This window comes from Arachis hypogaea, chromosome 7 (assembly GCF_003086295.3).
Source record: "Arachis hypogaea cultivar Tifrunner chromosome 7, arahy.Tifrunner.gnm2.J5K5, whole genome shotgun sequence".
In the NCBI taxonomy this organism is placed as follows: domain Eukaryota; kingdom Viridiplantae; phylum Streptophyta; class Magnoliopsida; order Fabales; family Fabaceae; genus Arachis; species Arachis hypogaea.
Genome location: NC_092042.1, coordinates 9,820,745 through 9,834,393, shown reverse-complemented (window position 1 = coordinate 9,834,393; position 13,649 = coordinate 9,820,745). Strand labels below are relative to the sequence as shown.

At 38.1% G+C, this 13,649-nt stretch overlaps 3 protein-coding genes across 3 annotated transcripts; 1 reads left to right on the top strand and 2 right to left on the bottom strand.

Annotated features, from left to right (window-relative positions):
• Positions 1-81: 81 nt before the first annotated feature.
• On the bottom strand, positions 82-4,389 carry LOC112702385 (uncharacterized). The gene is made up of 6 exons (XM_029287877.2): positions 4,352-4,389; positions 3,544-3,737; positions 3,333-3,450; positions 2,234-2,348; positions 792-1,838; positions 82-577 (listed from the first exon to the last, which is right to left on the bottom strand). Exons 1-6 carry the CDS (start codon positions 4,372-4,374, stop codon positions 320-322), a joined length of 1,755 nt encoding a protein of 584 aa, XP_029143710.1. The 5' UTR covers positions 4,375-4,389; the 3' UTR covers positions 82-319.
• A 1,560-nt stretch (positions 4,390-5,949) lies between these two features.
• Positions 5,950-9,102, bottom strand: LOC112702384 (protein yippee-like). The gene is made up of 6 exons (XM_025753386.3): positions 8,940-9,102; positions 8,595-8,730; positions 7,257-7,300; positions 6,650-6,758; positions 6,511-6,566; positions 5,950-6,239 (listed from the first exon to the last, which is right to left on the bottom strand). Exons 2-6 carry the CDS (start codon positions 8,688-8,690, stop codon positions 6,155-6,157), a joined length of 390 nt encoding a protein of 129 aa, XP_025609171.1. The 5' UTR covers positions 8,691-8,730; positions 8,940-9,102; the 3' UTR covers positions 5,950-6,154.
• Positions 9,103-10,607: 1,505 nt separating this feature from the next.
• Positions 10,608-13,370, top strand: LOC112701100 (uncharacterized). The gene is made up of 6 exons (XM_025751899.1): positions 10,608-11,519; positions 11,603-12,194; positions 12,266-12,471; positions 12,568-12,708; positions 12,870-12,923; positions 13,032-13,370. Exons 1-6 carry the CDS (start codon positions 10,608-10,610, stop codon positions 13,368-13,370), a joined length of 2,244 nt encoding a protein of 747 aa, XP_025607684.1.
• Positions 13,371-13,649: the final 279 nt, after the last annotated feature.

Here is a 13,649-nt window from a genome sequence, read left to right as displayed (position 1 = left end):
AAAAAATCCCTACATTTGTCGTGTCCCTTAAACCAAATACTTGCATAATGAACCTTAATTAAAATATTTCAACACATGCTATAGCGTTAAATGTTTAGTACTAAATTTCAACAAAATAGTACAAAACATCCTTGATGGCAATATGAACGATAGGCCATTAGGAACATAATCACAAATACCTTCCGTTACACACAAGTTACACCACTTCCATTCTTCCAATAAACTTTACAACAACATAAGCATAGTTAGCTTCACATGCAAATCCACCATGGCTGAAAGAATGTTTTTGCCATTTAAATGTAGATACATGACTCATCCTTCACCTGCCCCGGACACTCGTCGGAGATTGACCACCTCTCTCACTGACGAAATCCTCATCTATTTCACTACTATCTAGACAATGTCCATTTTGATTTACACTAATTTCAGAACCAGCATTACTGCTTGTGGCATGAGGTGAGCCCGAGACACTGACAGTACGGCTACGCTGAGCCCCCGTGCGCACACTATACATTGAAGATGCTGGAATGTTTGTCATCAATGGTCGTAAATTGCCTGGAACCCTTTGCCGTATATCCTGGTCAAGAGAAACAAAAAAGTGTAAGCAATAAACATATATCTAGACACAGTTTTATTCACTTTGATCTGATTAACAATCTTTCATCAAATATCAAATAAGTCCAGTTAGGGAACAAGTTATTGTAGCATTTCAAGAAGGGATTCGAATCAGATGCATTACAAGTTTATTCTTACGAGATCCAAACTAGTATAGAAAATATGAAGAAGCGTACCATATGCCTAATAGCCATATCCAAGGATTTCTTTGAGAGTGTTCTTCCAAAACCTGAGCTATCTGGTGACGAAGATGACTTCCCAGAAAGATTACCATGGGGAGAGTTTTTGTCATCCAGCCTTGGTGGTGCTAATTTCCGCATATTTATTACCCTCTCAACCATCTTGGTGCCAATTACAATAGGATTGACATTGTCATTTGCTTTTGAGTACCCACGACTGACAGCAGGCATAGAGCTTCCTGTAGGATGAGAACCGCCAGAGGACCGTCCTCTAGAAGGAGAACATGATTGCCGCCTTGGTCTGCCGCTAGGAGCTGGCTCAACAGATGAAGACCGAGAACTGGGTGCTCCAGGCCTCCCCCTAGTTGCTGACAGTGGCCTTTCTGGTAGTGATGTCCTCAAATTGGGTGGAGCATCAAGTGAAAAGCCAGGCATCTCAGATGGATTCCATGGTCTTGATCTTACAGTTGGTGAAGTGCCACGTGAAGATGCTGGTTGCTGTGACACCACCGGAGCTGGCTTGGAGATTGAAGAAGCCTTAGCTGAAGGAGCAGATATGCTGGGTGCACTTGATGGTGTGGTTGGTCGCCTAGTTGGAGTAGATGCCCTTGATATGGACCTGGATGAAGGTATGGTAGGCCTGCTAGTTGGTGTTGAAGATCTTACAGTAGATCTTGACAAAGGTGTAGAGGATCTAGCTGGAACTGTGGGTTTAGTTGCAGCGACCGTAGTCTTGGAGGCAGAAATCATACTCTTTGTAAGAGAAACCACAGGCTTGGTTGTAGAAGATGTGGTCTTGTTTGTAGCAACCGCCGTCCTAGCTGAAGATAAGGTAGCCCGAGAAGTAGGTGTTGAAGATCTGGGTTTTGAAACTCTGGTCAATGTAGGGCGTCCAGTAGGAGTTGCAGGTCTTGATCCTGGATTTCCTGATGATGATGAGGGCCTCCTAGTTACGCCACTAGATGAACTTAACCCGGGCGAGAAAGCTGATTGTTTACATACTAGGCTGCTCCTCCCACTAGGTTCTGACAGAGAATTTGCCAACTGAAACCATGAAACTGTTTTTAAGCAAAGAGACTTCATGACTACTGCCATGAATAAAAGTCTAGAATGCCAAATTATAAATATAAGTTAAAGCATGAACCAATTATTACCAAGAATGATCGCGTTAGTCAATTATACCTGCAAAACTCAATACATTCTTCATAATCCTCGATACTTAAAATAAGAATCCTTTAATTTCTGCTTAAGTCAAGTTTATCGTGCACAGTGCGTAGTGAATATAATCACATTGCTCATTAACTTTCTCCAAAATCAGGAGGGAGCTTACATGGATAAGAACAATTTCATTAAGGAATTCAAACAAAACACAGAACATGTACACGACAATTGCCAGAAAATGATTGGTATGATCGAAAACCTTGAATAGAACTGCTTACTCTAGATTTTAATACATTGGGACGTGAAGTTGGATCACTAAGCTGACTCATAACAGTTTTTTGAGTTTCCATCTCCAAAGATGGAAAAAGTGGAGTTCCCGGAGGAGTTAGAAGCCTGACAAGACAATAAGCAAGCTAAGCCCTAATTTGAAAAACATGCATTCCACTTTACATTAGAAACATTAAAAGTCATATCAATTATGTATAGCATGTGACCAAAGATAATGCATTATTAATAATAATGAAAGCCTATATGTCTGATCATACAAAGAGCATATATGAAAAAAAAGGTTTACAAATGTGATTTGAGTAGCGTTGGGAGAAAAATTGTGAAGACAATAATACTGCTAAAAGTGTGTCATGACAGTACTAATTAATTATGACTTAAAAACAGAATTATCTAGAATATTAATTGTGTAGTTAACTATACCAATTTCCATATTACTACAAAGAAGTAACTATAAATAGTACTAAACATTATGTGTCAAATATCAAGTGTGAAGACACAAGATTCATTAGCATAAAAACCAGCGTAATTGTACACTTTATGGAAAGATGAAACACTATACCCTTGACCTCTATATTCAAGCAGTATATTGTGGACCTTCATCTAATTTGCTTAAACTAGCCAATGTATTAAATGAATGGTAGCTGCTTACACTCATGAGCTTAATGTTTCACATTCAAGAAACTAACCAGATGTACTTTTTTTCCCTCCTTCAATTTTGTTTAAACCACCAATTTCTAGAATTTATTATACTTAGCTGGTTCAAGCTGAGTTGACCCAACATGGTAATAAAATATCTCACAGCCTTTTTTTTTTTTAATTATTATTATTATTATTATTATTATTATTATTATTTTCAATTTGCAAAACTTGAATCCAATATCTAACTATCTAGCAGTAAGAGAAATAAGATTCAGCTATGACCAATTTATCATTCTATCTACCTCACTCAGAATTAAGAAATGTATTTGGTTCAGCTCAAGTGCTCAATAAACTATCAGCTACTATAAACTGTAAAACGTTCCCTTTACAAAAAAGCATATTCTCAAGGAACTACATTAAACATAAATAGAAAGATGCAGCAGCACATACCAATCATAGTCATTCTTATCGTTCTCCGAATTGAGAAAATCATCAGCACCAGTCTTCCTCACAGGAGCTGGCGTGGCTAACGGGATGTTAAACAATGGAGATGTTCCCGGGTTCGACCCTGCAATAATACACACCCAATTCAATTGACAACAACAACAATAAAAGAGTTAAACAATATCCAAAAAAGCTTGAATAAGAAATGCAGTAAGACCTAAGGGTGCGTCAGCATGGAGTTCATCAGAGGCGCGAAGCAGCGAATCGGTTCGCTCCTTCTCGCGTTTCCTCATCTCAAGGAACAAGGCGAGTTCTTCGTCCCTGTCCTTCATCATCACCGAAGAAGACCTCAACACCCCCAATTGGTGGTGCCTCTGGTTAAACGCAGCTTGCATCTGCATTTCATGACCCCTGAAACCACTCCGATTCATCCCCAACCAAAAAAAAAATTTTAAAAATAAAAAATCGAAAACTCCAACACTCGAAACTTCAAACTGTGCAGTAATAATAATTAGGGATCGAAATAAAAACAATAATGAATTATTAATGATTAAGCTGCAACCAAAGAACCTAACTTAGTTCCCTTGTTCACTTCACCAAACCCTCTCACCCTCACACCAACCGATAACACTTTATACGCCAAATGCTAAAAGAATAATAAATAAATAAATAAATAATAGTTCAAAATAGGGAAGAAAATAAGCAATGTTAACGTAGCGCGAGGTTCAGAGAAGGAGGTGGTGTAAGCTTAAGCTCGAAGGAGAAAGAGAAGGAGAAGGCACAGAGATTGAGGTTCCAGAAAGTTCGATTTGTTGTGAAGAAAGGGAGGGAGTGAGAGTGAAGACTGAAAAGAGAAGAAAGGAGAGGGGAGGGAGTGGCATTTTGGTAATTAGGGAGAAGTTTGGAGTGGAAAATGGGGAAAGCGTGGAGTGAGAGAGAGAATAGATTCCGTTTGATGTTACTATCACTTGAAGACTACGTTACGTGTTTTCAATCTTTCATGGATGGTTTGGATGGATAATCACCATAATGCCCCTCGTTGCTTCATTCTCAATCTCGTGTTCTTCTTCTATTCCGCTTTTGTTCTTTTTGAATCCTTTTCCAACGGTGACTTTCCAATCATAACCCTCACCTTCTGTTACGCTTTTAGTAGCAATCCAATTATTGGATTTTCTTTTGGTACTTAGATTTTTCTCATATGTATTTTAAGAATATTAAAATAAACATATTTTAAAAAAATGATTTTGATGTATTAATATTATTAAAAACTTTAAGAAGTTATGTTCTTTATAAAAAAATATTATTTTAGAATTTTGGAGAATGATAATATATTTCAAACAAAATAAGAACAAAAATATTCGATAACTAAAAAATATTAGCTAAAAATTGACAAAATTTATTGAATTTTATTTTATTTAATACATCGTGCAATAAATAAATATTAAATAAGATAAATTTATATTGTTTAGATTAATTATTTTTTGTTTCCTTAGTATTACTGAATAAAAAATGTGATACTCCTACTTGCTATTAAAGGTAAAAGAAAAAAGCATAAACAAAAAATAAATCGACTAAATTCTAAATCTAAAAATCCTAAATTCTAAAATTTAAATATGAATTATTGATATAAAATATAAAAAATAAATAATTAAAATTTATTTAATTAAGAAAAATTATAGTACTCTTTGCCTAACAAGTAAGAAGTGTTTAAGGATAAGATTTATTTTGGACAACATTTTAAGCAAAAGCAATTTTTAATTTAATACTATGTATACAAAAAAATAAAAGAAGTGTTAGGAGTCAACAAATTTTGTAATTTGTATTTTGTAGCCATCAATTAGACATTATTAACATTTCTAATCTAATGTATAGGATTGTTCACTTTCTTTTTGCTAGATAATTGCTAACAAAATTTTAATAAAACTGTTAACCCCTAAACTTTCTCTAAAAGATATACTATCAAATTAAACATCACATATATATATATATATATATATATATATATATATATATATATATATATATATATATATATATATATATTATTTTACATATTTTTAATATGTATTTATACTCCAATATATATTTTATATAGATGACTAATTTGATGTATACATGTTCCATGGTTGTTTAATTTATTGGAATTTTTCGGTACTTGAATAATTGAATATCTGAAAAGAGAAAAAATTATTCAAATTTAGCTAACTCAAAATATATTTATTTTCTTTTTTTTTATGACATTGTTTGATGACTTTGATCAGTTCAACTTATATCATCTTGTCTTATATATCTTGATATATGAAATGCTTCTTCTGTGTGACTTTCAAAATCCAAGTGGAATATACTCTCCTAATTCCAGCAGTTCCCAGTTACATCACGAAACCACACAAAGTTTGATTGCATTGCGACACAAGTTACACACACTACATTCAGTACACAACAATATGCGTAACCTTCAATTAACTATAAATAAACTAAACCAACCTCACCTTGAGTACCTGCATTTGCAATTTAGTCTTGAAACTTTCTACATAAGCAGCTACAATTAATCATAATTTGGTTTATTCATAGTACCCTTTTATCTCATTACCAAGAAAACGTTAGAAGATACTGAATAAAGAGATTAACCACAAATGAACAACTTGATAGATCAGAAGTGTGCGCATTAGTACTTCTTTACATGAGAATCAACAACCAAATGTACTGTGTTTTTTCTGGGGGGGATGCTGATTTGGCTAATTTGCCCCTGTAAATCCACATAGATTGAACAACAGAGAGGGAGTTAAAGGGTATGTACAATTTAATTGTCAACGGTGGTTTATTTATTACTAAGCATCATCTACATCACTCCCACCAACATGTGCCTCATGGCTGACCCAATAATTGCTGCCATCAGGACCTGAAACCTTGTACCTGCACACAAAGTTCATCGAAACAAACTACATTGTCGGTTACCATCACATTTCGTCATTGGGAGACTATCTTTCGCAAGTGTCTCACGATAGAAAATACAGAGACGTGCGACAAAGACAATATAGGAATGTTGTATCTTTGTCCATGTTCCCAATTTCCCGAAGAACAGGAATCCAAACTGTCACAACATCCCTACAGGGACAAGGACAAGATACGACACACATGCACACATTAGATTAAGAATGTTTTGTCACAGAATATAACTACTAACCGTTCAAGGACAGATTTTCCTTCCTTGTACTTCTGGGTTTTTTCATGGGCAGTTTCCTGAAAGAAACCAATAGAGTAAGGTAATGCGGTTCATTGAAAGAAGAAGGATCATACCAGTGAAGTTTCACAGAAAAGCTTACATATTTCCAACCCACAATCGATCCACAACCAACACAGAAAATGTCTGCCACAGTATGCCACCCAGTCATCATCTGTCTCTCCTCGTTTTTACCAAGAGAAACGTTCACGCTGTAAAATCAACAAGATTTCAACGAGTTAGGGAGCAGAACCAACGGCAAATATAATGTGATTAGAAGCGATGAATAAAACTATTATTCCGCTCAACACTTTCAGTACATATACAAGAGACAATAATCACACTATCCACAATAAACTAAATGTCAGTAGATGGGACTTGAGTGCGTTAAGAATTATGTTTTTTTCTGGTTATGTGGTTGTAAACTTGTCATGCACCTATAATTTTCATTTTTCCACTAGCAAGTCTCTATATCACAATCATGAGAGAATTCATGATAGACTTGCACACCCAACACAATCGATGACGGCAACGAATAACTCCCTTAACCAAGCTCTCTTTGCTTCTATTTTTCATTTTTTGACAAAGTGGCAAGTACAAAGTTACTATGTTTTACGGATGATAATTTGGATCCGAACACCAGCAAGAGCGTGTTTATTTATATTAGTGATTGCACAACCACAAGGTGCCAAAAATCAAGGATAACTTACACCTTACTGAAGAGATAAGCTTTCCCATGTCTGCAGTGGAAAGACTGAATAAAAAACACAGGCAAAAATGGTAGTTAGAAAATTTGTTCTTAGGAAAAAGCCCAAATAACAATGGTTTGGTATAAATCAAACATTACCATAAAGGATCTAGAAACGAAAAAGCTAAATTTTGAGAAACTTTTACACTAAACATATATCTTTTTTGAAGAATAGATCCCCATTTCACCATCCCTCAAATTTTATAATCAAAATGAAAATCCATCAGGTATTACTAATTACAGAATTGAACAATGCATAAGTGTGCCATAGGCAACAAGTCCCAACACATGAAGATGCAAACTGAAGAGCTGGTGCCAGCAACTGACACGCAAGCAAGTATGCAAGTGGAAAGCAATGCAATTGCAATCAATTGAATTATTGTTCAGCATATAACAGATATGCATTTAAAACAATGTTTCCAACTTAACAGGGGAAATGTCATTACTTATAGGAAGATTTACCCCCCAAAAAAAGGCCTAAAAACACTGTCACTTTATTTAAAAGCAAGGCAAGAAGAATCAAACTCATAATATCATGGCTTTTAATAGCTCCAGTATGGCAGAAAAACCAGCCAAGTTGCGGCTTGGTTTTTGTTTGTAACAATCAAATTCACAGAAAATCTCTACCTTTTTACCATTTTCCAGCAAAGTGGAAGCGATATATTTCGTGATTGATTTCTTTTCTGTTTCATTATTCATTACCCATTCTGTTTGTTATGTTTTCGCTTCTGAGATCTAAGCAATTTATTTAGTCAGTTCACAACTGGGAAGAGTACACAAAAAGAAAAACTCAATCTCATGAAAAACCAAACCCAAAACCAAGACAAAGCATCAAGGACCAGCACCATATGAATGCCCAACTCAGCTCCAACCTCAAGATCAGTGATTGATTCTATATCTAATACATAAGAATCAATAAATATTTTTAAGCCAAAAGGAATACATATTTTTCACCTTAAGCCATCACCAAACAGAACAATCAATAAACACGCAACTCAGCTCCATTTCAAAGTAGATGAGCAAAGAAAAATAACTCTAGAAAGTGGATCAAATTCATCATCAAGTTGAAGTCTTGTATTGGTCAACAACCATGAGACAATATTTGACGAATTAACACAAATCAACCAGAACAGAAAAAAATAAATAAACAATAACACGAGAAAGTACTTAGTATTATAAGAGGATGATTATCCCTAACCACATTAGACCACAAACTCATACAAAAATCTAGCTTGTAAAAAGGTACATACCCAGAAGAAGAAATGGTTAAAAAAGTTGAGGGCATGGATCAAAATCGTACCTTGGAGACGATGTCTTGACAAAGAGCGAGATGGGTGCGGCAGTGTTTACAACTATAGAACTTCCCTTCAAGATGTGTCACAAACATCCTCCCCATGACTCAGCCTCTGAAGAAAAAAGCTATTCTGCAAATGAATCTGAAGATCCACGAAGGGTCGTTTTTGAAATTGGAAGAAAACGACCCAGTCAGAGAGAAATCACAAAAGGGCCAAAAGAAATTGAAGCTATGAAAGTGAATTCTATGAATCGAAGGATTAAGGGGTAGATTGGCGGAATGAGAAAAGTGAAGATTGTGAGGAGGAGAAGACTAAGAGTGAAGAAGAAGGGAATGGGGGTTGAATATTACCTGCGTTTATGGTTTGGTACACGCAACACAATGGAGTTTGCGAGAAATGTGGAGAGAGAGGGGGAGAGAGAGAGAAGCAATCAATGAATCGTAGCTTTCTTTTTCTTTATTTTTTCTACTTGCAAAAAGTCGATGCGACAAGACGTGTGTTTGTGGGGAGTGGGTCTTCTAAATGGTGTTGAGTGGTTAATCTTATTTTTTAGAGTAAAGGATAATTTTGTCTCTGACCTTTGTTATTGTGGACATTTTCGTTCTCGAGGATTAGGAAATACTTAAATGTCACCCCGTTAAAAAGTAGACATTTTGACTTCTCCGTTTGAGTGTCTCCGTTTAAGGTTGACAGAAAATGGTGACGTAGCCCCGTGGCGCTGAGCTGGCCTTAACGGGTTGCCACGTCGGCTGGGCTTTGTAAAAGAGGACAAATATGTTTCCAGAGCCCAAAACGCAACCGTTTCTCCCCAACCTTTCGAAACTAAGCACAACTCACCCACGCAATACACATAACACCAAGACGATCAAAATCCTTCCCCCTGTTTCTCCCTCCAAAAATTGCACTACGTGGAAGAGCAATCGGCGTTCGGTGAGTGAGCGGTCGGAGGCAAGAAAGAAGGTTACCGTGGAGGTTAGCACCGCCGCCTTCCTTTCAAGGTAAGATCGCCCTCCTTACTCCTGAAGTTTCTGTAGTTTGTAGTAAGGGTGAAGTGATCATGCGTGCATGTTGACAGTGTATGTAACAGAGGTGTAATGAGGACAAAAAATAGTTTTTAGAGCATGGTGTCTAGTAGTAGTCGTAGGAGGTACTGTGTTAGGGCAAAGGGGGATTTTTTAATAAATTTTCAATGTAATGTAATACTCACACATAGTTGTTTTTTGGTAATTTTTAGATGGTGGATGTTTTTGTGGTGCCAGTTTTTCACCACGGTGGTAGCTTCGTGAGAGGTAGTGATGGTGTTCTTATTTATCAGAATGGTAAAGAAGAGAGGTTCCCGGAGATGGACCTAGATTTTGTGAACTTCGAGGACCTTGTAACCTTATTTAAGGGTTTGGGATACCAGTCCTACAAGGCAGTATACTGGTATGATCGAACAAGTGCGTTGCTTGAGTCTGGGCTGAACGAGTTAACCGGAGACGCAGGGATCAATGCAATGCGGGAGAACTTAGTGAAGTACCAACAGAGTCTTGAGTTCCACATTTACTTTGACCACCCCGTTGATGCTCCGGAGGAAGTATTTGATGCTGGCAAGGATGGTGACGATGAAGTGGATGTGGATGAAATATTAAAGGAATTGAAGACATCCTCTTTATCGGATGATGGGTATGAGAGCACCGAAGATGTATTATATAAACCTCCACCAGCTGGGTTGGAGAGTGATGGAAGTGATTCTGAGAGTAGTAAAGGGGATGTTGGTGGCAAGAGGAAAAGAGTAAAGGAGCCAAGAAAGAAAGTGATAACCCCCAAGAAGAAATTCACAAAGAAGGTGCAAGATGGTAAAAGGGAGCATCCAACTGGAGAAGATAGCGGTCAGGGGAAAAAGGGGGGCAGCTGGTGAAGCTGGTTTAGGGTCTGCTGCTGGGCCTAGTGATGGAGGAGGTGGTGGTAATAGGCCAGGAGTGGATAATGCATGGAGATACTATGTAAGTGAAGTCTCCACAGAGCTTGAGGAAATCATGTTTGAGTACGAGTCGGATGACTTGCACACACCTATGGGATCCGATGATAAAGGTGAAGGCCACAAGTTTCCAGAGTTTGACGATGACTATGCTCATGGTCAGGGCAGATTTGAGTTAGGGATGAGGTTTGCAAGTGTTGAACGGTTTAAAGATGTGGTGAAGGACTCATTCATTGCTGAAGGTAGGGAGGTTAAGTGGATCAAGAATGATAGGGAGAGAGTGAGAGTGGGCTACAAGGATGAAGAATACAATTTCTTGGTTCATCTTTCTTACAACAAAACTTTGCAATGTTACCAAATTAAGACCTACCAGCCAGAGCATAGTTGTGCAAGGGATTTAGGGAGTAACGCAGCAGACCAGCATTGGATCAGCAGAAAAATTGTGAAGAGGATGGCTACCCAACCACACATGACTACTAGGAAGGCAACTGAGTTCCTAAGGGAGGAATTTTCTCTTGCTCCCCATCCTAAAATGGTGTATAGAGCAGTGGTTGAGGCCAGGGATAAGATTATGGGAAATGAGAAGGAACAATACAAGAGGACAATGGATTATTGTGAGCAGATTTTAAGTTCTAATCCAGGATCTACTGCAAGGCTGGAACTTATGACACTTCCAGAAGCTCTCCCTGTTTTCGACAAGATATACATATGCTTAGATGCCTGTAAGCGAGGGTTCAAGGAAGGGTGTAGGCCTTTGCTGCACCTGGATGGATGCTTTCTCAATACATACTACATGGGGTGGCTTCTATCCGCAGTTGCCCAAGACGCAAACAACCAATTTTATGTGGTTGCATATGGGGTCGTCAGGGCTGAAACGAAGGATGCCTGGAAATGGTTCCTCACTAACCTTCAGGCAGACATAGGAGACGACGCAAACCATGGCTGGAACTTCATTTCAGATCAACAAAAGGTTTGATGTTTTATTGGTTCATTCTTGCACACTTACTATATATTTGCTGAGTTGTAAATGTTGGCTGCTCATGTTCAATGCAGGGTTTACTCCCTGCCTTAAAGGAAGTCATGCCAAAAGCCAGGCACAGGAACTGTGTGATGCACATGTGGAAGAACTTCGTTAATAGATTCAAAGATCTATACATAAGAGAGGTTGTCTGGGAGTGTGCCAGATGCACAACAGTTGCAGAGTTCAAAGACTGTATGGAAGGGCTGAAGGCAGTGAATCAGGGAGCTTGGGAATACCTCTCCAAGTTTGAGCCAGAGACATGGGTCAAGGCTTATTTTTCACATGGCCCGAAAGTTGATAACCTCACCAACAACATGTGTGAGGTGTTCAATGCCAAAATCGTTAACTATCGCTACAAGCCAATCCTCACTATGTGTGAAGAGATCAGGTGTTACCTGATGAGGAGGATGGTAAACCACAAGCGAGTATTGGAAAATCACCCTGGTAAACTAGCACCAGTGCAGCAAAAACGGATGGAAAAATTGCTGACTCTTAGCACAAAGTGGGTGGCAGAGTGGGTTGGAGATAATGAAAGAAAAAGGTTTGAGGTGAGCCGCAAAGGAGTCAAGGTTGATGTGGACCTGATTAAGTACACATGCTCCTGCAATCGATGGCAACTTACTGGTAATTGTTTGTTCACATGTAATTTACCTATTCTATACTCTAAGTTAAGCCTAAATACATTTTTTGGGTAGGAATGCCATGCACACATGCACTTGCTGCTATAATGAAAAGGCGTGACAGGGCAGAAGATTACGTGCACCCCTGGTTGTGTATGGAATCAATCAAGAGGACTTACTCACATTGCATCAAACCAGTCCCCAGTGCAGAATTCTGGCCCCGAACTGAATACTCGCAACCAGAACCCCCCATCATCAAGAGGCCTATTGGCCGACCAAAAGTTCACAACAGACAGAAAGATCCTGCTTAGCCATTGATGCAAGGGGAAAAATTGAAGAAGTAATTCTCTGTGGCTTGCAATAAGTGTGGTGAAAAGGGCCACAACTACAAAACCTGCAAAGGAGCTCCATCAAACCCCAATTGGAAGCCGAAAACAAAGAAGCCTAAGAAGAAAGAAGGAGGCAGCTCTCAACAACTGGTTGTGCTTCCTTTGTCACAGTTAGCTCCAACTGCAAGGGTAAGTTTGCATTCCCTATTTCTGGTTTGAATAACACACTCTTGTGGAATTGTTGAGTTAGTATGGAATTCCTCAAGGATCAATATGTCTTAGTATAGAAAACCTAGGGGACTCATCTGTCTTATTATCATGCTTATTGATCATGTTCATTAACTCTCCAGGATTCTTCAAGTAGCCAACCAAGCAATACAACACCCCTGCAACAACCAACTACTGTAACTATTTAGTTTCTTGTCTTTGTGATCAATTAGATATATGACTTGTTTGAAACCAGTTGATGTGCTTTATTTTTACCCCATGTTTTGGTCTGCTATTGCGTGCAGGTTACGAGTGCAGCTGCACCAAACCCTGCAAATGTTGCACCAGCTCCATCCAGATTTACTAGATCCACACTTGTGATACCAACTCCGGGAGCAACAGTCACTCCATTCAGGCCACCCACCCCAACAACAACCCCTCCAAGTAAAGTTCCAGGCAAGGTTCCATCGATGGTTAACAACACTTCTCGCCCTAAACCTTCAAAATTCAGACTAAAGCAGAAGATCTTCAGGCCACCGGCACCACTGACTCAAGGACAATCTAGCACACCGCAAGTAGTACCAGCTCAGGAAGACCCCAAAACAATAACACCAACTGAACAAATTTCTAAGGAATCAACATGACTGACGGCTGACGATATTATGCTTTTTTTTTTTTGGTTTAGCTATGACCCAATGTAAATAATAACCAAAAATTCTAGATACTGTTTTCTTTTTTTGGTTTGGGTCTTTATTTTGGTTCAAACAATACTTGTGAAGTAACAAGATGTTAATGGTAGAAAGACATACTACTTTCTTTTTATTTTGATGTTAATGGTTGAAAGTTTGATCTCTTGTAACTTTGCTAACTTTATGTACATGTTAATGGTTGAAAGTTTGATTTCCTGCTACTTTCCCAACTTT